This window comes from Meriones unguiculatus, chromosome 20 (genome assembly GCF_030254825.1).
Source record: "Meriones unguiculatus strain TT.TT164.6M chromosome 20, Bangor_MerUng_6.1, whole genome shotgun sequence".
NCBI classification, from domain to species: Eukaryota; Metazoa; Chordata; class Mammalia; order Rodentia; family Muridae; genus Meriones; species Meriones unguiculatus.
Window position 1 is genome coordinate 61,395,251 of NC_083367.1, and position 25,617 is coordinate 61,420,867.

At 41.4% G+C, this 25,617-nt stretch overlaps 1 protein-coding gene across 4 annotated transcripts in view; it reads left to right on the top strand.

The window, feature by feature from the left end:
• Positions 1-25,617, top strand: part of Prkn (parkin RBR E3 ubiquitin protein ligase) — a 1,198,654-nt gene that overhangs the window by 597,619 nt on the left and 575,418 nt on the right. For all 4 annotated transcript variants that reach the window (XR_009587862.1, XM_060373144.1, XM_060373145.1 and 1 more), the window contains one exon: positions 7,506-7,589. Coding sequence is in view for 3 of the 4 variants with exons in the window: in XM_060373144.1 (XP_060229127.1) it covers positions 7,506-7,589 (84 nt within the window). In the remaining variant the exon portion in view is untranslated. The remainder of the gene's footprint in view (positions 1-7,505; positions 7,590-25,617) is intronic.

The window sequence follows — 25,617 nt, forward strand, 5'->3', positions numbered from 1 at the left end:
AAGAGGCAAAGTTAAAGTTCAGCCTGCTGTGGAATGATGGGAATTCGCTGGGCCTCTACTGTCAGGGGAAAGACTGCCTCCTGATGGCATGGGTACGTGGACAAACTCACATCTGCCTTCTGTTTCTTCCTATGTCCAACAGAATTCTGCATCATTTTACTACTTACATTATCATTATACGGTCTGACCTGATAGAGAAAATAGCAAATGCCTTTTCCATATGACCATGTGTACCATCTATGTGTATAACACAGGTAATTCCCTACCTTCTGAGACAGCTATACAGATTGCTACCCAGACACTTTGATTGATGTTTGAACATTAAAACTTAAGCTATGAAAAATTAGTCTGTGACATGCATAGGATAGTGCCCTTACATCTAGACTTTTGAGGCAGGAACTGTTAATCTGAGCATCAAAGGTGGTCTTCCTTGGGATTATCATTGTCTCTTTGCAGCTGTTGTCAGGGCAGGATTTTCTCTTCCCATCTCATGGTGTAAGAAGTTCAGAAGACACTTCTATGCTGCTCTAGAGAAACACTGCCTTCCATTTACCTCCCTGTTCACTGTGGCGAAATGAGGTACTTTTTAAAACCCACATTTTTCAGAGCCTCCACCTGCTCACTGGGACCTGCCACCTGCCGTGGCTTGAGAGCCAAAGCTCAGCAGAGACACCAGGCTAGAGAGCACTTATGTCTTTGGGAGAGATGACCATTGTCCCTGGGCAGAAGAAATATGTGAAGCTGCTCCTGTCAGAACACACAGTGATCTCAGAGACTGAGAAAGTCACAAGACCCCATGTAGACTCTGAATAATTTCAGAATGGCTAGGCAAGCTTTGGGGGTACATACAGACTCAAATCAAGAAGAGAATAGTAGATGAGGGAGCAAAGGATGATTCTGGTAACAATGTGGAGTGTGAGTTATGTCACATTGCTCAGAATCGATTGGCTTTTTCCCAGTTGCCAAAAATCGAGAAAAGTCTGATATATGCACTACCTGTAGCCAATCAGGATAGACAGGTCCTTCTGAGAGTGTTGAAGAATGGTGCACACTGGGAGATATAATATCTGTCCCCATGAACTTCCAGCTCCAGCAAGGGGCTAATGACAGTGATTAGAGCCCCAGTAACACAGGTCTTCTCTTACACTCCAAGCATTTATAGTTATACCAAGTGACAGTACATTTACATAAAACTCAGACATGCAGATGGCCTTGCAGTAGGGGTGACCACTTGTAAGGTCTTTCCCCTCCTCCTCTGGCTCCACTTTCACCTCCCCATACTTATTTTCAGTGTCTAACCTACATAACATACATTTAGTTCTACAACCATAATTAGAATTCTCTCAGATACTCCACCTGTGTGACTCTAAAGCTTAAAGAAATGTTCACATTTTGTCTTGAGGGTGAGTAGTGACCTGCTGAGTGGCAGGAAAACATTGTCTTGGTAACTAATTGTGTAACATGTGCCCTGATGCCTACCCCTAGGCGCAGTGACTCACTAGAAGGACCTCTAGGAATGGACAGGGCTGAGGTTCATTGCAGGAAAATGTCGTGAAGCAAAATCTGCAGAGAGAGAGGGGCACAAGGGGAGAGAGCAGAGCCCCATGGCAGCCAGGGAGAGCCAGTGATGCAGGCACATCTGCCTAGAGAGTATCGGAAGTCTAGAGTTCCTGAGGGGAAGGAGGTTCTGGTCATGAGTCATGCCCTTTGTCTAAGCAGTTCAGTCCTGTCAACCACCCACCTCAGAGAGGGAGCCATGATACCACACGTAAGAATTTCAAGTTCCCAACAGCCAGCAAAAAGCTAGGAAGCAGGATTTCCTAGCAACAGTAGCTCTGGGCCTGCTTTCTGCACAGGTTGTCTTTAGCAGTGGCTTGTGGACTAGTGGTCTGAGGGTTCAAATTCCAGGCTCCTTTGAATTGTAGGTTACTTAGCTGCCATGGAATGACAGTCTTTCAGGTGGAGCTCAGACTTCTATAAGTTCTCTGTTTTTCCCTAGCATTGTGTGTGTGGTATGTGTGCACACATGTCTATGTTCTTACATGTATGACGTGCAAGTGTGGCTTGTGTGCAGTGACGGTGTATATGTAGTATGTGTCTGTGTATGTGCACACTCGCATGTGTGTGCGTGTGCGTGCACATGTGGGCATGTGCCTGTGTCTGTGTGTACGAATATGGGTGCATATGTGTATGTTAGCACACAACGGTGAAGAAAGGCCAGATGTGTGCAAAATCTAGGTAGAGGCTCTGGCCTTGTGTACCTTGACATAGTCACTGGTTTCTGCTGCCTATTTCCTGAGCTGCTCTGATCTTCTTCCTGGCATCAAAATGATGCTTCTGCTGGCCCATGATGACTGGTTTACTTCCTGCAGTGTAAATGATAACTCCTCATCCATTGCTCCTTTGTCCAAATGTTCCCCCACCTGGCCGTCACACCACCTGTGCTGGAAGCTCTGCCCATCCTCTGCTGTCTTTCTTCTGTCCTTCCTGTCATATTATAGAAACACTGCCCACCCCCAGAGGTACCTCAGAGTCACAGGTTGTGAGCCAGCACCCCTCAGCCCTCTGCTGCCTGGGAGCTTTCATCTCCCCGAGACCCCTTTCCATCTCTGAGGTCCCCGAAGTGCCTTCTGACATTCTTCCATCTGACGAATGTGATTAGAGGTTAGCAATATGCTCTGAGCTCTGAAGGAATTGCTGTGATTTAGGATTTTGTGTTGATTTTTGTTTTGAAGTAGACAAGCCGGTCATTTTTTTTCCAATATATTTTTAGTATCTTCTGTTTATGAAATTCTGTGGCTACAGGTTCCCTCTGCCCTCTCTCCTATCCTTTGATTTTTTTTTTCAGTTCTCAATTGCCCTTTCTTCCTACATGGTATAGACTTACTCTCTGCTGTCTATGATGATGCTGAAAATCAGGATCATCATCTCAACTTCTTCTATCTCAGTCTCATTGGTTTCATGTGTTAATGCATAGCTAGATTTTAAGCTGATGTCAAGTCATGTTTCAGAAATGTGTGTTTGTATGTGTATGTTTGTGTGTGTCTCTCTCTCTGTGTATCTCTCTCTGTGTCTCTGTCACTTTGTCTCTTTCAGTCTCTGTCTCTCTCTTTCTCTCTCTCTCTCTCCCTCTCTCTCTCTCTGTCTCTCTCTTTCTGTGTGTGTGTGTGTGTCCAGTAGAGCAGAGGGGCAGGCAGTATTCAGGCATGCATTAAACACTGCCCTCTGTCCATGTAATGCTCATTCATGTATGTTTTTATTTAAATTTCAGTATTTACAGTTGCAGTGAACTTAAGGAAAATTATTTCATTAAAATATGGCACTGTTGTTTGTCAGTAATGAGGAAACGACTGCCTGGAGATACACAGCTTGAGTTGTTTCTCCCTGAGCATTTTCCACTCACAACCTCTTGAACATTTGCACTCCTACTCTAACATGAATTTGTGACTAAGAACTCAGAGTCAGTGTTACCGCACACTGTTTGTCTTGGCTGTAGATATCTGTGTAGCTCTCTGATGTTTCCGCTTGGTTAGTGCTGTATTCAAAACATCTGCAAATAAAACCCATCATGCTCTTCAGTATCCTGGGCCTGGATAGACTTTTTGAAACCCAAATAACCACAGAACTGGCAAGGACATCTCATACCTGTTGCTGAGATGTTGCGCAGAAGGGGTCTATGAAACAGCGCTGATGTTTTCAGTGTTCTTTGCCATCTAATCGGAGAACTCTGGCTGTTATTTAAGGTTTTGTTTCTTGGTTATTAGGATAGTTTGTCCAGTGCTGGGCCCCTCCCTGACTCCTGGGATACTGTGTATAGACCAGGTCTTCTCTAAAAGAATTCACATCCAACAAGGAAACAGACACCCACCTCATCAGTCATCATGGCACCTGTTGGGGAGGGGCAGCTGCTGTGAAGGAAAGTGGATAGAGCCTCTGGAGAGTATTGATGCATATTTAAACAGGCCCTCAAAGAGTCAAAGGAGCAGGAAAGGAACCTGTTTGAACCAAATACCAAATTAAGTCTTGTATATTTATGGGGGCACTTTTTTTTTTTGTTTTTTGTTTTTTGTTTTTTTGTTTTTGTTTTTTTTTTTTTCAATGCAGTTTATTCAGGAACCTTGAACAATCCTCGGACCCTGGGGAAAGCCAACCCACAGCTTAAATAGCCTCTGGGTAGCCAACCCAGGCGTGCCACGTGGGTAATGCAGATAGGTCCACATACATGGAAGCAAGCCAGATCCTCAGCCTTAGCCAAATGTGGAGTTGTTTGTGACAGAGAGCACTCACCATCGGGAAGGTGGAAGGCGGAAACCAGCTCCATCTTTAAGGCATAGCATTCCGCAGCTCTCTCCAGTTCCCCCTTTTTGTTTTAGACGCATCAGGCAAGAGTAGAGGTCTGATCTCTGATATTAGAAATAAATTGGGACTTTGTACCAATGTTCATTTAGGTGTCATCCACCCAAAGAGCATCAGACCCATCCGATACCTTTTTCTCAGAGGCGGGACCTGGGGCATCAACCCGCATGCAATCAGACATGCTCTTCTCTGGGTCCAAAGCGGCTGACCCTGAGTGCAGTGCTTAGCCTCACATCCTGAGCGTAACATTTTAGCTTTTTATGGTAGCCAACCATGCTTGGGGAGACTGTCCTGCTTCAATGGCTGTAAAGGCCTGAATGATCATGGCTGCATTACGCTGTTGTGAGACTCTAATCTTGCATATATACCACAGGCAAACCAAGGAGACCAACACCAGAAGGCCTGCTAACACTCCCATGCCCGCCCATTCCTTCAGATGATTCATGGCTGCAGCAATCCATGATGATAATCCTGTGGCTAGTCCTGCGTCCACTCTGGTAGAATTTACTGTGATAATGGCCACTCTCAGCTGCTCCATCGTAGTATCGAATTCTCCAGTCCAATTACCTAAAATATAGCTAGACAATTGTTTAGACAGATTTGCAGCACAGGAAAAATTCTCATGTTATATGCTAGTGACTCAAAGTCCAGCATATTTTCATTGACAGCCAAGTTGAGCGATTTGCCATAGGGTATCAGTTTGCTCCTGCACGAGGTCAATCCTCTGATTGAACACCATCAAGCTTCCTTTTAGTTGAGCATTAATTCCTTTATGTACAACTAAGGCATGAGCTACATTGGCTAAATGATTGTTCAGGGTCTGAGCAGTCTGCCCAGTATGACTCATGGCTAATGCCCCGGTGGTAGCTCCAACAGCCGCCAATGAGATGGTAGTAACAATGGTGGCTGTAGTTCCAAGATCCCTTTTCTGTCTGAAGAGAGTCATAGCGTGAGGGGCATCAATGGGCACAGGCACGCAGTGAGGCATGCGAGTAACCAGGGCATACCTAAATTTACTATCATTCCAGCATTGGGCAAAAAAGCAAGTATCATTACCACAATTACTTGGCTCTATCTGACTAATAATGAATAAAAATGGGGGATATAGACAAACAGGTGTGGGCTTATAGGAAATATTATGAGAAGCCTTAACTCCCTCGTTGGAACATCCTGCGTCAGTTCTAGAACTAGCAGTGGTGGTGTCCGAGGTCTGAGTAGGTTCAGGAGACCATTGCCCCCAGGGGTGAGACGTGCTCCATGCCAATTGACTAACTCCATGTTTTCCTCCACTTTTGAAAGTCATTTAAGGTTCTTAAATTATTTTTCCCTTTTTTTTAAAATTTTTCATCAATTACACTTTATTCATTCTGCATCCCCCCATAAGCCCCTCCCTCCTCCCCTCCCAATCCCACCCTCCCTCCTCCCTCTGCTTGCATGCCACTCCCCAAGTCCACTAATAGGGGAGGTTCTCCTCTCCTTTCTGATCTTAGTCTGTCAGTTCACATCAAAAGTGGCTGTATTGTCCTCTACTGTGGCCTGGTAAGGCTGCTCCCCCCCCCCCCAGAGGGAGGTGATCAAAGAGCAGGCCAATCAGATTATGTCAGAGGCAGTCCCTCTTCACATTACTATGTAACCCAATTGGACTCTGAACTGCCCTGGGCTACATCTGTGCAGGGGTTCTGGGTTATCTCCATGAATAGTCCTTGGTTGGAGTATGAGTCTCTGGGAAGTTCCCTGTGTTCAAATTTTCTTGTTCTGTTGCTCTCCTTGTGGAGACCCTGTCCTCTCCAGCTCTTACTATTTCCCAGTTCTTACATAAAATTCCATTCACTCTGCCCAACAGTTGCCCATCAGGCTCAGCATCTGCTTTGATAGTCTGAAGGGCAGAGGCTTTCAGAGGTCCTCTGTGGTAGGTTCCTAGGTTGTTTCCTGTTTTCTTCTTCTTCTGATGTCCATCCTCTTTGCCTTTCCGGATGGGGATTGGACATTTTAGTTAGGGTCCTCTCTCTTGCTTAGTTTCTTTAGATGCACAGGTTTTAGTGGGTTTGTCCTATGTTGTATGTCTATATGAGTGAGTATATACCATGTGTGTCTTTTTGCTTCTGGGACAACTCACTCAGGATGATCCTTTCCAGATCCCACCATTTACCTGCGAATTTCATGATTTCCTTATTTTTCATTGCTGAGTAATATTCCATTGTGTAGATATACCACAATTTCTGCATCCATTCTTCAGTTGAGGGGCATCTGGGTTGTTTCCAGCTTCTGGCTATTACAAATAAAGCTGCTACAAACATGGTTGAGCAAATGTCCTTTTTGTGTTCTTGAGCCTCTTTTGGATATATGCCCAGTAGTGGTATGGCTGGATCTTGAGGAAGCGCTATTCCTAGTTGTCTGAGAAAGTGCCAGATTGATTTCCAGAGTGGTTGTACAAGTTTACATTCCCACCAGCAGTGGAGGAGGGTTCCCCTTTCTCCACAACCTCTCCAGCATGTGTTGTCACTTGAGTTTTTTATCTTGGCCGTTCTCATGGGTGTAAGGTGAAATCTCAGGGTTGTTTTGATTTGCATTTCCCTAATGGCTAGTGAGGTTGAGCATTTCTTTAAGTGCTTCTCTGCCATTCGGTATTCCTCTACAGAGAATTCTGTTTAGCTCTGTTCCCCATTTTTTAAGTGGATTACTTGGTTTGCTGGTTTTCAGCTTCTTTAGTTCTTTATATATACTGGATATGAGTCCTCTGTCAGAAAAAGGGTTGGTGAAGATTCTTTCCCAATCTGTAGGCAGTCCCTTTGTTTTGATGACGGTGTCCTTTGATTTACAGAAGCTTTTCAGTTTCATGAGGTCCCATTTATTGATTGTTGCTCTCAGAGCCTGTGCTGTTGGTGTTCTGTTCAGGAAGTTTTCATGGGGGCACTTTTGACCTAACAGATCCCACAAGAATATCTAGAAAAAGTCCCCACTGTGTCTGATAGTCCCAAATATCAAGACCACTGTAGTACATGCCATTTCATTATCATCCTATGATTCCAATGGGAAGACTTCAAGATTATGTGAGGAGGTGCGTTTGCATTTCTATTGAATACAAGAATATGATGGTTTTCATGTGTTTTTTATTTTTTTGTTTGTTTGTTTTCTTTTGTTTTTCAAAGGGTCCATCTTGCTGGGACGATGTCTTAATTCCAAACCGGATGAGTGGCGAGTGCCAGTCTCCAGACTGCCCTGGAACCAGAGCTGTAAGTGTCTGACTAAATTAATTATTTGTGAAATTTGAATATGACCACCTCCTCAGTGTCTATTAGGAGATTCCAAGAGAGGCCAAGGGCGTCAACTGACTTCCAGGCTCTTCCTGTGCTTTTACCCCCAGGTTCACATCCCTAGTAGCAGCCACTTGTGGTGATGTGTAAAGGCAACCGAGGAAAGCTCAGAGCAGGAGAGGTGCTCTTCCTTGGGCATGAGCACAGTTGGTTGTTCAGCCCTAAGAACACACATACAAGTAACGTTATAAGGACTGAGCTGAGCAGGTTATATTTACGAATATATATGTATATCCATATAAACATGCATGCAATAACAGTTAGTGATAAAAGAGGCCATGACTTTGAGAGAGAGTGGGGAGGAGTATATGGGAGGGCTTGAAGGGAGGAAAAGGAAAGGGGAGATGTCATTATAATCTCAGCAGCATGGCTGCTTAAACCATAGGCCATTGGTCATCAACTTAGCCTCAGTTTGTCTTCACCTCTTGGAGTTAGGAGGCCCCTGCTCAATTTCTGCTTCACTCTTTCTGTGGAATAGTCACATCTTGAAGTCTCCCAGAGACTGCCAGCCTCAAGCCTGCTTCTTAACATACAAAGGGCACCTGAAAGACCCCAAGGATTATGGAATCTACCTACTGAAAAACAGGGTGCAGACTGAATTGTGTGTTTCAAGAGTAACTATGGAAATGTGCCCATCTAAAAGAAAAGCCGTAAAACATGCAGTTCTGAGGCTAGAAGAAACATGAAATAGAAAGCTAGTCTTTCTTCGACGTGTGAAGAAGAAACATGAAGTAGAAAGCTAGTTTTTCTTCGATGCGTATCGTTCATGCCTGGGGCCCACACCAGTCAAAGTGTCCTCTTTAGGTTCATCTCCTTCTCACCTTGCTGTTTTCTGACATGCTGGGAAGTTTGAAAACAGCGTGGCTTATCATTCAATGACTGAGTTGCTATCCTCTGTTCTGTGTAACTCTTCAGAAGCATGTGCTTCATGGGGAGGAGGTGCTTCCTGAGAGAGGCCTTAAGTTCTAAGGTTGTCTTTTATAAAATAAGTCTTATTGTTGCCGTCATATTTATCATTTGTATATTTTGGTACTTTTAATCTCAAAAATCCTCAGGCCAGTCCTACTCTGCTCTATGATATCTGGAGCTGTAAATACTGTCATGACACCAACACAAATGTCGGTATTAGTTCACAAACTGTTCCAGCCAGCTGGCAATTCCTATCTTCTCTAAAGAGCAAAGTCTGTCAACAGTAGCAGGCACAGTGTTTGATCTGAATCATTAGATGGGCTTCCTCTCATCAGCCTGCCAGGTGATTGCCAGATACTGCAGCAGCAGGTAGACAAACATTCTCCATCATACTGGGGCTGTGGACCACAGACTCTTTATGAATGCAAATCCCAAAGAAAGAAATCTTTTTTTTAAATTCTTTATTATTATTATTATTAATTACACTTTATTCATTTTGTATCCCCCCATAAGCCTCTCCCTCCTCCCCTCCCTATTCCACCCTTCCTCTCTTTTCTGCATGCATGCTCCTCCCCAAGTCCACTGATAAGGGAGGTCCTCCTCGCCTTCCTTCTGATCTTAGTCTATCAGATCACATCAGGAATGGCTGCAATGTCTTCTTCTGTGGCCTGGTAAGGCTGCTCCCCCCTCAGGGGGAGGTGATCAAAGAGCAGGCCTAACAGATTGTGTCAGAGGCAGTCCCTCTTCCCATCACTATGTAACCCACTTGGACACTAAACTGCCATGGGCTACATCTGTGCAGGGGTTCTAGGTTACCTCCATGAATAGTCCTTGGTTGGAGTATGAGTCTCTGGGAAGTTCCCTGTGTTCAAATTTTCTTGTTCTGTTGCTCTCCTTGTGGAGTTCCTGTCCTCTCCAGCTCTTGCTATTTCCCACTTCTTACCTAAAATTCCATTCACTCTGCCCGCCAGTTAGCCATCAGGCTCAGCATCTGCTTTGATAGTCTGAAGGGCAGAGGCTTTCAGAGGCCCTCTGTGGCAGGTTCCTAGGTTGTTTCCTGTTTTCTTCTTCTAGCTTTCAGAGGCCCTCTGTAGCAGGTTCCTAGGTTGTTTCCTGTTTTCTTCTTCTGATGTCCATCCTCTTTGCCTTTCAGGATGGGGATTGAGCATTTTAGTTAGGGTCCTCTCTTTTGCTTAGTTTGTTTAGATGTACCGATTTTAGTGGGTTTATCCTATGTTGCATGTTTATATGAGTGAGTATATACCGTGTGTGTCTTTTTGCTTCTGGGACAACTCACTCAGGATGATCCTTTCCAGGTCCCACCATTTACCTGCAAATTTCATGATTTCCTTATTTTTCATTGCTGAGTAATATTCCATTGTGTAGATGTACCACAATTTCTGCATCCATTCTTCAGTTGAGGGGCATCTGGGCTGTTTCCAGCTTCTGGCTATTAAAAATAAAGCTGCTACAAACATGGTTGAGCAAATGTCCTTTTTGTGTACTTGAGCCTCTTTTGTATATATACCTAGGAGCGGTATGGCTGGATCTTGAGGAAGCGCTATTCCTAGTTGTCTGAGAAAGCGCCAGATTGATTTTCAGAGTGGTTGTACAAGTTTACATTCCCACCAGCAGTGGAGAAGGGTTCCCCTTTCTCCACAACCTCTCCAGCATGTGTTGTCACTTGAGTTTTTGATCTTGGCCATTCTGATGGGTGTAAGGTGAAATCTCAGGGTTGTTTTGATTTGCATTTCCCTAATGGCTAATGAGGTTGATCATTTCTTTAAATGCTTCTCTGCCATTCAATATTCCTCTACAGAGAGTTCTCTGTTTAGCTCTGTTCCCCATTTTTTAAGTGGATTACTTGGTTTGCTGCTTTTCAGCTTCTTTAGTTCTTTATATATACTGGATATGAGTCCTCTGTCAGAAAAAGGGTTGGTGAAGATTCTTTCCCAATCTGTAGGCAGTCCCTTTGTTTTGATGACAGTATCCTTTGCTTTACAGAAACTTTTCAGTTTCAGGAGATCCCATTTATTGATTGTTGCTCTCAGAGCCTGTGCTGTTGGTGTTCTGTTCAGGAAGTTCTCTCCTGTACCAATGAAATCTTAAGAAAAATAATGACCTATATGTCAATCACAGGTATCAGTCATGATGCATCCTTGTGAGTTTCTCACTGGTGTGAAATTAAAGTGTATCATTTTATAAAGCAGAATTTTAAGTACAATTATATGTGCTTGTATGAAGTGTTTAATTATGTTATATATACTATATAGATATGATTATGTGTAATTGTGATATATATCCTTACACAACACGTATTGGGTATATAAGTATTACATACATATATATATGATCAGTGAGGTAAATGGAATGATAAACAGGTAAATGGACAATGATATATAAATATATTTATAAAATGTTTCTTTCTGTCATATATGACATCATATACACCATAAATTTCCCCTAACAATTGGAGCAGGGGCTGTCTCTGACTCTGTTTCTTTCCTTTGGATCCCTTTCCCCTAACAGGGCTGCCATGTCTAGCCTCAATAGAAGAAGGTATGCCTAGTCCTAAGGCATCTAGATAGGGAGAGGTGAGGCCTCTCCTACTCTGAAGAGAAAGGAAACAAGGGGGGAGGGGACAGGAGAAGGAGGGAATGGGAGTGGAGGAGGGAGGAAAAGCTGTGATCCCTAGAATACACATTTTAAAAAACCAGGAGTGGTGTCACACATATGTGATGCCACTGCTGGTGAAGTAGAGAAAAGTAGATTTCTGAGGCTCCCTGGCCAGCTCCCAGTTTACTTGGTGATTTCTAGTATTAGTGGCAAACCCTGTCACAAAGCAAAAGCTATGAACAGCATCAGAGGAAGGACAACAGAAGTTGTCTCCTGAATCCACATGCACGCACACAGAGAAAACAGCATATAAAAATACAGAATTTACCATAACTCACTTTAGACAGAGCACTGAGAAGCTGGTTCAGGTGCGTAGCAATTACTTTATGACAGAGCATGGCATTCCTTCCAAAATGCATTTTAGCCTTTTATAAAAGTCAGCGCAAAAGGTGTATGTCTAAGATTAAAGGGAACACAACCAATTAGAAGTTTCTGCACTGAAAAAAAAAATTTCTGTGCTAGTGAAAGTAATTCAACTTTGGATACAACAGGACTTCAAATTTGCTATGCGAACTTCCTTTAATATTTTGCTTTCTTCAATGGCTTTGACAGCTGAGACGATGACCATGCTTTGTCTGTCTATATATTGGAGAAACAATGTGTTTATCTCACTAGCACACACATAGGCTAAGGAAAACCTAGAGTCCTGATGTCAAGGCAATATGTGTGCATTCCAAGCCTCCTGAAAGCATGAATCCCTCCTACCATTTCCCTACCAAGACCCCTGGCCTCAGTGTTATGTCTGTATACATGGGGCATTTCTCGGCTAGGAGGTGTTCCTTGTCCCCTCTCGCCTGTCAGCTGGATGTGAGGGTAAAGAGATGGGCATTCCTTTGACTGAAATGAATTATCTCTCAAAATAACAAATGACCAAGGCTATTATATATATATATGTGTATATATATATATATATATACATTTAACAACAATTGAGGTATGAATTTGAAAGAAAGCAAGGAGTGTTAGATGAGAGAATTTGGAGGAAATTAAGGGAAGAAGAAATGATACAATTATAATCTCAAAAATAAAAAGAGGTTATATTTGAAGGAAATTAGTTTCACTAGTCACCAACTAATAACACACATCAATTTTATATTTATATAAAGTAAGAGTTACTTGAAATTCTGTGTTTTTGTAATTTTGAACATGTGATTTTGATAGGAGTTACATTGTTTTAGATCATGCATTTTTACTTATCAATAAGTTGAGGAGCTCTAAAAATACTTATAAGATTTATTTCACATGTTATTTAATACTTACAACTATCTCCTGATTATAGTCAATAATCATTATACTTGGTTTTATCTTAATTCATATGCAATTTATTTCTTGTGAACACATCTTCCCCACCTCTGGCTTCTGAATATGTCAACTGGAGTGCTGGTTTGAGGAGCAGTTAATATTCTTAGTCAGTGTCTTTGTTTTCATCTTCTTGGGAAATGCAGGCACAAAATGCAGAGTAAGTAAGAGTTCCCTAATGCTGAACAAGATTTATAAGTGACTCATATATTTCCTTTCCAAAAGTGTCTTAGTGATATTTCAGTTTGGTCACATTGCCATCTTCTAGGGAATATGAGATTCATTATTTTTTTCCAGACTTTATTAGAACCTTAAGCAACAAAACAGGGAATTTATCTTGTATCAACTGTATCTTCTTAATTTTTGTTGTTTTTTTTTAGGACTTAATAAAAATAAAACTTTAGGTATTTGCTTTGTTTGTCAAGAAAAGGTTCAGGTTTTCCAGTGATTGCTAAGATTGCCACAAAATGGCAGTCTGAATTTGTGCAACACATAAGCTGTGACCTCTCTATTCCTGTGTTGCTCTCAACATCTGTAGTGTAAAGGGACCCATTACCACAAACATGCTCACACAATATCAGTGTCTTCCCAGGCCCCAGCACTGTCAGAGGGCAGGGGGTCACCAAGATATGGAAGGTGGCAAATGAAAGCGGAGGTAAATGAGGAATGGACGCATTCACTGCCCTTTCGTTCTGCCCTGCAGTTCCACAAAAGACAAATGCTCGTTCTGCCCTTACACTGCTCTCCCAAGTCATATTTTCTTAATTCTAAATAAAATTGAATTGTGAAAGCTTTGAAGTCAAACTCAGATTATGATTGAATGGTGTCTGAGCGTGACAAAATGTTCTCTGTTGTCTGACATGCTATTTGGGTGACAAACTAGAAACTCCTAAGGGCATTTTTCAAAAACCAATCAAGTATTCAGACCCAAGGACAGCTTTTTCTAAAGGAAGTTTTGAGTTCTTGATAAGAAAAAGTTTCCTGTTCTTTTCTGAGTTGTTGATCTATTTTTATTATGATGGAACTAGATAAAATTTAGCAAATTTGAATAAACATCAAAATGTTGTTGACATATAAAAATGTATTCATCTAAGAAGTATTGTTTTTAATGTAACTTTTATTTTTTACAGTTTCATTCCTGCATATGATGTGTTTTGATCAGCTTCACACCCCACATCCCTCATTTCACTTAGAAGTATAGTTTTTAAAGATGCAAGAGAAATTTAGGTTCTTTTAAGAACCTATGCTTTTGTGAGTGTCTGAGGCCTCAACTTCACACAATTCAGCTTTTCTTTCTCTATGACACAACTTATCTGTTTTCATCTGCGCTATTTTATAATGTGATAGGAAAGTAAATCAACAGACATCTTCTTTATGGAGCCATAATGATGCTTGGTGTGAGAATCATTCTTAATGTTTGGGAGATCAGGTAGCAAGCTGAGCTCCTGTGGTAGAATACTTCTGTGTACACAGTGACTGTGGCTCATTCTGCTTATGCATGGATGAGCCATTCATTCACCATGCAGCCATTCAAGCAATGCCATGATCCCACAACGTTTAAGGGTTGAAAACAACTCTTCCTTGCTCATTACAGGAAGTGCCTGGTCCATGTGAACCCCAAGTGGTTGTGGTTGTTTTCTGAGCATTGTGTGAGTTTCAGCCTGGTAATTTACAACTTTCTTTGAGTACATCAGGAACGTATAATGTGTAATGTACACATATTACCACAGTAATGCTTGTCTTAGTTAGGGTTTCTGTCTTGATAAAACAACCTTGACCAAATGTAACCTAGGCAGGAGAGAGTTTATTTCATCTTATTCATCCATGTGACAGTCCATCCATGAAGGAGGTCAGTGCTGCTTACTCCTCCTTGGTTTGCTCACTCCTCCTGGCTTGCTCTTTTTATTTTCTTATATACCTCAAGAGCACCCACCTAAGGGTTGCACAACCTATAATGGCCTAAACCCTCGCACATCAATCATCAATCAAAAAATTTTCTACAGACTTGCCTACAGCCCAGTTTTATGGAGTTCCTTCCTCTCAGATGACCCTACCTTGTGTTAGGTTGACATAAAACTAGCCAGTACAATGTGGAAATGTGTGAGTTTTTAAATCCTCCATTAATTCCAGAAGCTTCAAATTTTTCCATTAAAGATTTCAAAACTAGACATGTCAATGGGGGAATGTAATTACGATTTGATTATATCTTAGACAATGGCCTCAGACAACAAAGCATCAGCAGAGAAATTTATTATGATTGATCAGTGAAATACAGGCCTCTGAATCAGTAGGTTTTAGATCTGGGAAGATACGTTTCTCTACCGGAAAAGATGGCAGAAGTATGAAAAAAAAATCAAAATAATATAATTGAAATCCTGAGACCTGGAAGGAAACTGATCACATGTCACCATCACTGGAAACAGCCGCAGATACTTCAGATGGGGCAGCAGATTAGATCTAAATGAAAATACCAGGGATTAAGGATGCGAGGTCGATCTGAGATGGCCTCAGTGCAGATACAGTGGAGGCTAATGGAGTGAGAAGAATAGAAGAAAGATGTGAGAATAATGGAACAGAAGAAAGAGGCCTGCTTTGGGGCTGGGAAACAGCTCCCTTGATCTCCAAGCGGGTTATTGATGGCTGGAGGAGGCCCCCCCTTCACATGCTTTGATGGCGGTCATTAAGGAACCCTCATCCCTCTTACTCGGGTCAAACTGGCTCTCAAAAAGTTATCAGGGTCATGAGTAAATTTATTTTTAAGGATATATACTGATTCTTTTAAACTTAAAACCAGTTTTTGAAACTAAAGATTAAAATGGAAGTGTGATCATATGGATGACCAAATTCGATGTGTTTGTGACCCACACAGTGGGAAAGCTCTGATGGTTCTTGACACCCTCATGCTCTCTGAGCTCTCTGAAAAAGGTTTATGACCATGGTTCCTGACGCTTATAGTTTGGGAAAAGAAACCCTGAAGTGATCTTTTCAGGAGTGTTTTCTTTAGTGACAATAAAGATTGAAACAAGAAAAACTGAAACTTGTAAAGTCTGTGTCTTTGCTTGGAAAGAAACATTGCTGAGATCCATAGCATGCTTAATTGTGTTAGTTCCCATGCTCGAAGGAGCCAAGGCTTCGGTCATGCAGGAGCTCTTAACAGAAAGGACTATGGTGCAGTCTAATCAGAACAAGGGTGAGACTGAGTGGGCAAGACTGAGAGTCTCCTCTCTGCCAGGTTGGGGAGGGAAATGAGAACTGCACACACTGTTCTCCTGGCTCAGAGAGATAGGGTGCACCCCAGACATATAGGTGAAAATGACTGTGGTGTGACCTAAGGGAGGTGAGGCTGAGCATGAAAGACTTCTGCGTGTGGACGGAGCAGAGATGAGCACAGCCCTGTAGCCAAAGTGCTAGGGAAGCACAAAATAGTGTGTCTCGTGCTCAGGGAAGGAAAATCCCTAAACAGGCAATCAGAGCCCTTTCCGGGGGAGGTAGAACTGGGGAACAAATAGGAAATTTCCACTGTAATAGGTGGTCAAGGATAGAGGATTTATCAGGTTCAAGAACTGAGGCCAAGAAAAAGATAAAACATTCGGGTTCATTTTGGTGCATGGCTTTCCATTAGTGGCTGTTGTCTGGTAGAAAACAAACACCCCCTGCTCCTCTGCAGTGCAAAGGCTGATGACCTGAAGTGTGTCAAGAAGATGAAAGGGCGGGAGGTTCACAGAAAAAAAAAAAGATAAGGTATGTTATGCACCCTAGATGCTGAAATGTGCCCTCGATGGGAGAGAACTCATCTCACACTGGGGTATGCTGGCCAGCAAGACAGGGCAGTCAGAGATAAGGGGTCAGAAGGCAGGAGTCTGGCTGAAGCTGCAGAGAGACAGCAGCCCTGGGTGTGACAGGGAAATGCTCAGAGTGTAATTTCTCTTTGTGTGTCTCTGTGTCTCCTCTTGTTTAGTTTGGGGGATTTCTTCCAAAGGATTTCTATGTCATAGACTCTCATCCAGTTTAAGTTTGGATAATTTGAAAGGTAGAGCAAGCAGGTGAGCTGGCTGGAATAGGGACTGCATGAGGAGCCAAAAGAGATGGGGAAGTCTGAAGACAATAAAAAATGAATTTTGTTTTGTTTTGTTTTATGTTCCCCTACACCTTGAATCCCTGGAGTACTGTGAATCAAGGTAAATGAGCACTGGGGTTTGCCTTCCTTAAAGCTAGAAACATAACAAACAAATGAGATTTGGGGCTGGAGCTGATTACAAGTGCCACACTTTTCTTGTATTGATTGGGTCATTAAAAGCAGCCATATGGTTGTTTTCTGTCGTAACTGTTCACGTTTCTCCAGTATGTTCCTCAGCGGGAATCTGTTTAGTGGTTGATTGAAAATCTATCCTTATCTACAACTCTCTGTTATCTGCAGTGGCCAGAAGTGGCTAGCCTGGTGAGAAGGCCTCTCCTCCGCCTTCCCCCTGCTACTGGCTTTTGTGTCTCTCACTGAAAAAAAAAAGCATGGCCTTTCCTCTTGTTATCAGTATCTCAAAATACCAGGAGTATGGAGACAATAGGGTTGTTTCATCGAGGAATTGCTGAGGTACTCATGCAGAGTGTCCGTCCTTAAAGATGGCTGAGCTGACTAAGCAGCTACAGCTAATCCCTGACCAGCTGCAGAGGCAAATGGAGTCAGAAGCCTGACCGAAGCACATTCCACTGTGTCCTGATCCACCAACCGCGTTATTTCTAGTTCTCCATTTGGGGAACAAAGATTATATAGCATTTTTTGGAATTTTACTGAATAGTTGTTAAGTAGCAGAGTCCGTCAATTCTTCTTGGTTTTTTGAAAATGGAAGTTCTTTGAAGACTGTAAATCTGGCTTTATCTGAAGATTTCCCCTCTTTACTGAGATGTGTTTCCTTGGATCCCAACATTGTCATTTTTCCTAACCCTAACCCCTTACCTGCTGCCTTATAAAAATGAACCATTTCTGTGTGATTCTATCATTTCATTAAAACTTACACTGAAGCTCATAAAAATTTCCAAAAGACATTAGTGATTTTTATATTGCATAATTAAGACTCATATCACTTACTACAATGTTCCTCTATAAAAACCATTTCTGCGATCCAATGTGGTGTTTATAGTGATTATTAATTAGTACAAGGCAAGTTTTTAAGTTTGGACATTTCCTTGTTAAAACAATGAAAATGTTTTAAATGGCCTCACTCTTAAGAAGAGCTATAGTTCAGCCATGCACTTTGAGAATGTAATTTCATTTGAATAAAAGCAGAGGCAAATGCCTTGTGAGGTTAATTATGTGTGATTATGCAGATGACCCCTCTAAGAACAGAGCCATAAAGGCGCTCTGCACTGGAGTGTCAGGGCCTCCTACTAATGGCTTCCACTGGGGCTGTAGAGCAGGCTGCTCAGCCACACTTTAGGGTCCAAATGAATTCCGTGGCCCAAGACAGCAAGGTACAGAAGGCTTAGCCATACCAAAAGCTTAGCTTAACTACTGTGAAGTCACAGTGTAAGGTCAGGACAGATTATTGACTAATGTAAGTTACCAAGCACTGTTGAAAGCTTGACATCACACTGAGAGTAAATTTGTCTGAACTTGCCACATTTCCTTTCCAACTTTGTCTACTGGAGTACTTCAGATTCTGTCACATATGTTGCAGGAACCCCTCAAAAGACACTGCAGAATGAAACTGAAAACAATGGAAACACTTCAGAGTATTTACCGCTGATATCAGTTTAGATAGAGCTACAGACCTGCCAGGCAGTGGAGGTAGGACCAGTATTGAGGGGCTGAGGAGACAGTGTTCTCTCTCCCTGACACATGCTGTTTGTGGTTAAAAATTAGTCAGTGACAATGGCCAGTGCTGGCAGGGCTCACTAGGAGCCTGAACATATTATCTACAGGTTCAGGAATTACAAAGCAGTTCAACCTCTGAAGAGACAAGTTCATAAGCTAGCCAGTGTGCCAGAGACTTCATTTATGGAGGGATCATGATTTCTGACCATGTTCCATAGTGATTGTTCCCATGCTCTCTGGTATGGTATCTCCCCCTTTCTTCTTCTTTTCTTCTGTCCCTGCTCTCCTGATCCTTCAGTACCACATCTCTTGAACAGCTCCCAACCTAATGGACCTTTGCCAAGATTAACCAGGTCCCCATCATAACACACTAGGTTTTAAATTTGCCTCTAAGGCGTATACATATGAGCAAAACTAAAGAGATTCAGGTTGTATTTTAAATTTATGTGTGTATTTGCAAGTAATAATAAGATTTAAATAAGAAGCCATAAATTTAAGAGGGAGTGGAGGAGGGGTGAAAGATGTAAACAGAGTAGCTATATATATGAAGTTCTCGAAAATGAGATTAAATTCTGTAAAAAAGGAGGCTCTCCTGGAGAAGCTGCACGGAGAGATAACTGCCCTGGGAGAGATGACTGTGGAGTACCATGCCGGGCCCTGCAGTTGGAGCCCTTCCACTAACAGCTACCAATTGTGTGCACAAATAAGGTTTCAGTGATTCCAATACCCAGGTTGTAGCCTCCTTGGCTGTTTCTAAGTTGAACAAAGATAAGCAGTCCCTACCAAACCCTACTGAAATTGCAAATTTACTATTAGATGACTTTTTTAAGGGCTGAGGACAACAGCCAACTTACAAAATCACGCTAGGTGCCCATCAGCTGATGAACAGATATAGAAACTGTGGTACACAATGGAGTTTTAGTGGGCCTTAAAGGAGAATGAAATTATGTTGTTTGCAAGGAAATGGATGGAACTAGAGCTCTATTAAACAAGATAAACTAGACACAAAAAGACAAATCCCACATTTTCTTTCATTTGCGGATCTTGGATTATATATCGATACGTATAGCACTTGTCTCTGTGGAATGCATGTGATATACAAACAAGCAGAAGGAAGACGATGAAGTAAGGAAGGGATGGCAGGGAGGGAGGATGGTGGGTGAATCTGGTCTACTGTGTGATAAATGTAAAAGCAGCTGCCTTTATAGAACCTGGTGTCCTACACAGTGAGAGAACACCAATATAAAGGACACAGGAATAACATCTGGAGTCTGTTTCACACACCAGCGGATGACTGTGGAATCTTCATCGTGTTCTGTGGGACACCCAAGTATGCAGAAGATTATGTAGGCTTTGACAGAAACAACTCTCTGCTTGCCCGTCCATCTGAGGGCTTGTGTGTGACAGTTTTATAGATGGTACGACAACTTAGAAATCAATGATTTGGTGAACAAAGCCATCAGCGTAGAACTGTGTAGATTTGGAGGGGCTTTTGGGAGATAAGACGGTACTATTCCAAGTATACATTTATTGACATATTGTCAGACACACTAAGCATTTTGAGTCAACCCTCCCACAGGTCATGTACAAAACATACCTGAGTAATCATCATCATGTATTTGTCCACTCTGACCAAATCATCCCTGCTAAGGTTATACCTGAGCTGCTAGATTTTACACATTGTTAAGTCACTTGTCAATGATGTGGTCAAACATGACTTTATGGAATGACTTATTTCATAGCAGTCACATTTTTACAAAAGAAAAAGTTTAATATGAATCCTATATGCAAGAGTTTGGTCAGGGAGACAGAGGAACTTGATTTTCCAAGGGAGTCCAACCTTTGAGTTGACACTTGGCATTGTCATCTACAACTATGTTGAGCCACACTTCTACCTGTTCAGGGATGTTTGTGGCCTGGGTCATATAGGTTGGACCTACTTGTTAGACTCCTGTTATGATACTTGGAGACCAATGACAAGTAGGTATCAATGTCCCTTTAAAAATACTTGTGTGTGTGTGTGTGCATGTGTGCGTGTGTGTATAAACTGTATATGTGAGTTTGTGTCTGCACTGTATATGTATGTATGTGCACTGTGTATACAGTATGTGCAGTAGCCAGGAGGCCAAAATAGGGAGTTATGGATAGACGTGCATACTGGGAATAGAACTGGGTCCTCTGAAAGAACAGTAAGTGCTCTTAACTGCCAAGCCACCTTGCCAGCCCCAACACCACATATTTTTTTAAAAAATTATTACACTGAAAGTATAATTTAGAGTCGTTATACTCCATTGTTACTGAAATATTTTATTTTCATAATAAATGTTACATTTTCTGATTATAAGAACATTGTGTTTCTTGAAAACAAATAGTTCATTTACTTTTAAGTACAATATAAAACTCATTTTAATCAAACTACCTAATAATAATCGTTCTGAACACTGAACTTATAGTTTTATGTTTGTTTTCAGTGTGTTTGTGTGTGTGTACATAAACAGAAACAAAAAAGTGGTTGTTGTTCCATAGTGGAGCATGCTTTTAATCCCAGCACTTTGGAGACAGAGGCAAGTGGGTCTCTGTGAGTTCAAGGCGAGCCTGGTTTACAAAAGCAAGTTCCACGACAACCAGGGCTACACAGAGAAACCCTGTCTTGAAAAAACAAAGCAAACAAACAAAAAAACTAAACATTTTCTTATAATGTGTTTTTGCTTTATTTTGCTCAATTCACATATCAAAATATGAAGGTCTATATCAGCAGTTCTCAACCTTCCTAATGCTGCGACCCTTTAATACACTCTTTTGTGTTGTGGTGACCCAACCATAAAATTATTTTTGTTGCTATTTCATAGTGTAATTTGATACTGTTGTGAATCATAATATAAATATCTGTGTTTTACAGTGGTCTTAGATAACCTCTTTGAAAGAGTCATTCGACCCCCACAGGTTGAGAACCATTGTCTACATGATTTTTCAGTTTTCCTGTTGTGAAGGACGTACAGTTGCTTAGCACGGAAGCTGATCTGCATTCAGCTGCACAAACAGTATACTGGTGATCTCCCGGTCAGTCTCAGAGAGACCTTGGAGCAGAATGACTATCACGAAAACACTGTGTGTTTCATGTGTTAGGCTCTTCACTCCCAAAAGGACTCCCTGGGAAGGCTGCTCCAGGTCACCCACCCTACACCTATGGGAAGGTGACTGTGTTGAGGTCGTTACCCTCCAAAGACTTCCATCAACTAGGGCAGTTACTGAGGTGAAGTATGGACTCTTGTGTCAAGTCACTCCTCTCCAATTACCAGAGGCGTCTCTCCCATTCAGTTTAATGGTTTTTTCTTTTTCTAATATAATTTTACATCATGATAAACATTTCTTTTTGCTGTTGTTTGTTTGGTTTCTCTTATTTTATGAGCAAGGATTCCATTTAGCTTAGGATGGCCTTAAATTGTTATTATTATTCATACACATATATATTATGTAGGTGTGTGTATGCAATGTGTATATAAGTGTGTGTATACACTGTGTATGTGCAGTAGCTACATGTATGCGCCACATGTATGCAGAGACCAAAAGAGGACTTCAGAGCCTCTGGGACTGAAGTCACAAATGGCTGTGAGCCACTGTGTGGATGCTGAGAATCAAGCAAGCCCTCCTAAATAGAGTCATCCCACCAGCCTGAATTCTTGTCCTTCTGCCTCTCCCTCCTAAGTGTTAAGCTCACAGCCACCACATCTAGTTTAAGCTCCCCATGCATGTGTGCACACGTGCGTGTATGATGTCTGTGTGTATTTTTAAGCCGCATGTATGTGAGTTCTCAGGTACACACATCGAAGGCTGTACATGGAGAGATCAGAGGGCAACCTTGAAAGCCCATCTTCGCTTTTTATCTTGTTTGAGGCAGGGTCTCTCTTGTTTTGCCACTGTGCTGTGTACTCTACTTTGGTTGGTCCACAACCCAAACTCAGGTCACTAAGATTGTGAGCAAGGCAAATATTTACTCTTGGTTCTAGATAAACTTTTCTTATTGTTACCCTTGGTGTGTCATATAGGCCAGAAAGTTATAGTCTACAAGCCTATATGATGTTTTTATAACCATTTGGGTCCTAAATCCTGATGTAATTAGAGCAGTTGTCTTTATAGGGCTTTGCCTTTCAAGCCTATCCCTCTCACGAGGATTTTCTCTTCACTCAAAGCCAATGAAGGCCTTTACCAAAATCTCCTCTGGTTATTTAGATCTTCACTTTTTTAAGTGCCTAAATATATGGTCCACACTGATTTTATTTTAGTGTGAAGGGGTTTATATGAATTGGATTTTATTTCTTTCTCTACACAAAGTTCACAAATTGTTTTTTCCATATTGCCTGTTGAATAAAACATTTCTTCCCAGACTTGAAATAAATCCCGTGTTTAAATTCTATTAACCTTGTGCCCTTACATCTAGAGTAGGCTGTGTTCTGCTCACTTACCTCTGCCTCCAGACTCCATGGTCTTGGCCCTCACCACAGAACACATTGCAACATATTATTGTCTACTGCAATAAGGTATCCAAGCTGCTCTTCTTTCCATTTGTTGTTTATACACGTTGGTCTTTCCACGTTCTTTTAGAATGGCTTATAAATTCTAAGAATTAATTAGATGAACTTGTTTTTGCTGCAATTTAGTATAGTGTTATTGGGAAGTGTAGTTAAGAGAGAATGCAATTTAATCTCAAATTATACAGGGGTAAAGTGTATCTCATTTTAAAATGGCTGGCTGAATTTGGAGAAACTCAGTTCCCCCTAAAATTGTTTTCTCTCACTTTGTTATGTACACAGTGGACATCAGTGTTGGCTGGCATCCCGAGATGACTAAAAGTTAATGTCCTTACTGGCCTGTAGTTTTCCTTAAATGGCAAGATAGGTTCTCCAGGACAAACTGAGTGGACTGTTCTCTAAGTGACAAATGTGCGGTTAGGTTCCATTTGAGTAAAATATGTTATATCAGCTGTGTGAAAATAGTTTTTAAAGTTGTTTGAGTAATCTCTTTCACAGGGAAATTAAATATTAACAAAATGTACTGCAAGGCTCTTTAGCATTAATAATTTGCCTAAGCATAATACCTTCTTCTGTTCATCTCCCAAATAGTACCCTGTAATTCTCTTAAATAACCAGACCTTTGGACAAGTCATATAGTAAAAATGAATGGAAATTAATAATTCCTGAATGTGCTTTTTATCATTCTGTGACATAGATTTTCTGGAAAAAAAAATAAAAGGTGTCTTACTCAGAGTTTTCAAAGTCAGCTTACTATAGGGAAACCCTATACCCATACCCACCTTGGCCCCGCTCACAACAGCCAAGGTACAGTCAGCTGTGGTGGTGTTTACAGGTGAATGCAGAAGGGTTCATGAAGGAAAAGAGACTAGAATTCATATGTGCGAGAATACCAAAATGAAGCCCATTATTTTGTTCTGTGCGAATATGCTAATAAAATTCTAAAAGGTCATTCAAGTAAGGAAAAAAGCCAAGCATTCACACTTTTCCACATGGTACTAGCTGTGTATCCTTAAGGACAATCTTGTTGTCTTCACTTTAAGCAGGGAATGTAACAGTACATGGAAGGGCTATTTGGAGTGTGGCATCAAGTGATGAACACAAACCATTAGAATACTTGATGTTGTGTCAGTGTCTCCCATGGAACACTTGGTCCCAAGCTGCTTGGGACTTTAGAAGGTGAAGCCTCATGGAAGAAGAGCATCACTGTGGGTGAGAGTCTTGCATATCCTCACCCTACTTCCTGTGCTCTCTGCTTTCTGACTGCAGATGCTGAATGAGCAGCCTCCCATGTTTCTACTCACATGGCTTCTCTGTCATGTTGGATGATCTCTTGTTATCAAACGATGCCTCAAAACACCCACACACACTTCTACATTTGAGTTAGATCTGGCACATGTCAACCATTGCCTAAATTTGCTTTTTAATATTAAACAATCTAATAACATTGTAAGAGAGGTGGTAGTGTATAGTTATAAACTATGTTTATTCCAATTTGTTTTTCATAATTTTCAAACACTATAGTACATTTCCAATAAGACCTAGTTTGTGTCCTGTCAACCCACTTAGAACCAGTCACACGGAGGCCATTCCCTTGCGGCGTATGCAGTGTTTTGTAGCACTTGGTCACATTTTAAAGTGTGTTCTGTGGGCCTTATTGGTTCACACATTCAGCAAATGTGTTGTGTGTAGACATGATTCTAGATTATAATGAAAAGAAGTAAAGACTGTAGAAACATTGGGAGCAAAGCAACAGTCAACAGCAGAGGAAGAACAAACACATTTCCAATAGATAATTAACACAGCTTCCTGAAAGGCTGCAAAATGGGTTTCTGATAATCCCTGAACAGGAAAAGACTTTCTAGAGCAAAGCCCAATTAAAAATATTTTAACTACTGTAGAGCAGGTGGAAATGAACAGACCTCAGAAACACGGCTTCCCACTTTGCTTTTAAAGAGCCAAGATGACATTCTGATGCTGAGCAGTCTTTGTGATTCTTTCTCACTTTAAATATAACATATACAGCAATTTCATACATATAATTGTAGCATTGATTTTAAAAAAGAAAGCAGATGTGCATACTAATGATATGAATGTGAACATACTATGTGATAATAAATAAGTCACATAGGCAAAAAGTATATGAGACTCTTGACATACAGGTCATTCACTGAAATACGTTATGCTGTTATGTGGTATTTTCCTTATAACTCATGTGTAGCACATGGTTTCATGCAAATAAGTATTTGTCCAATCATTTAAAAATTCATTTATGGCTAAGATCAAAAAGTCAAGTAACAACACATACTGGAGAGGATGTGGAGAAAGGGGAACCCCTCCCCTGCTGGTGGGAATGTAAACTTTGGAGATAAATCTGGTGCTTTCTCAGTCACTTAGGAATAGTGCTTCCTCAAGATCCAGCTATACCACTCCTAGGCATATATCCAAAATATGATCAAGTATACGATAAGGACATTTGCTCAACCATGTCCATAGCAGCTTTATTCATAATAGCCAGAATCTGGAAACAACCCAGGTGTCCCTCAATGGAAGAATGGATATAGAAATTATGGTACATTTACACAATGAAATACTACTCAGCAATTAAAAATAAGGAAATCATGAAGTTTGCAGGCAAATGGTGGGAACTAGAAAAGATCATCCTGAGTGAAGTATCCCAGAAACAGAAAGACACATGTGGTATATACTCACTTATTAGTGAATA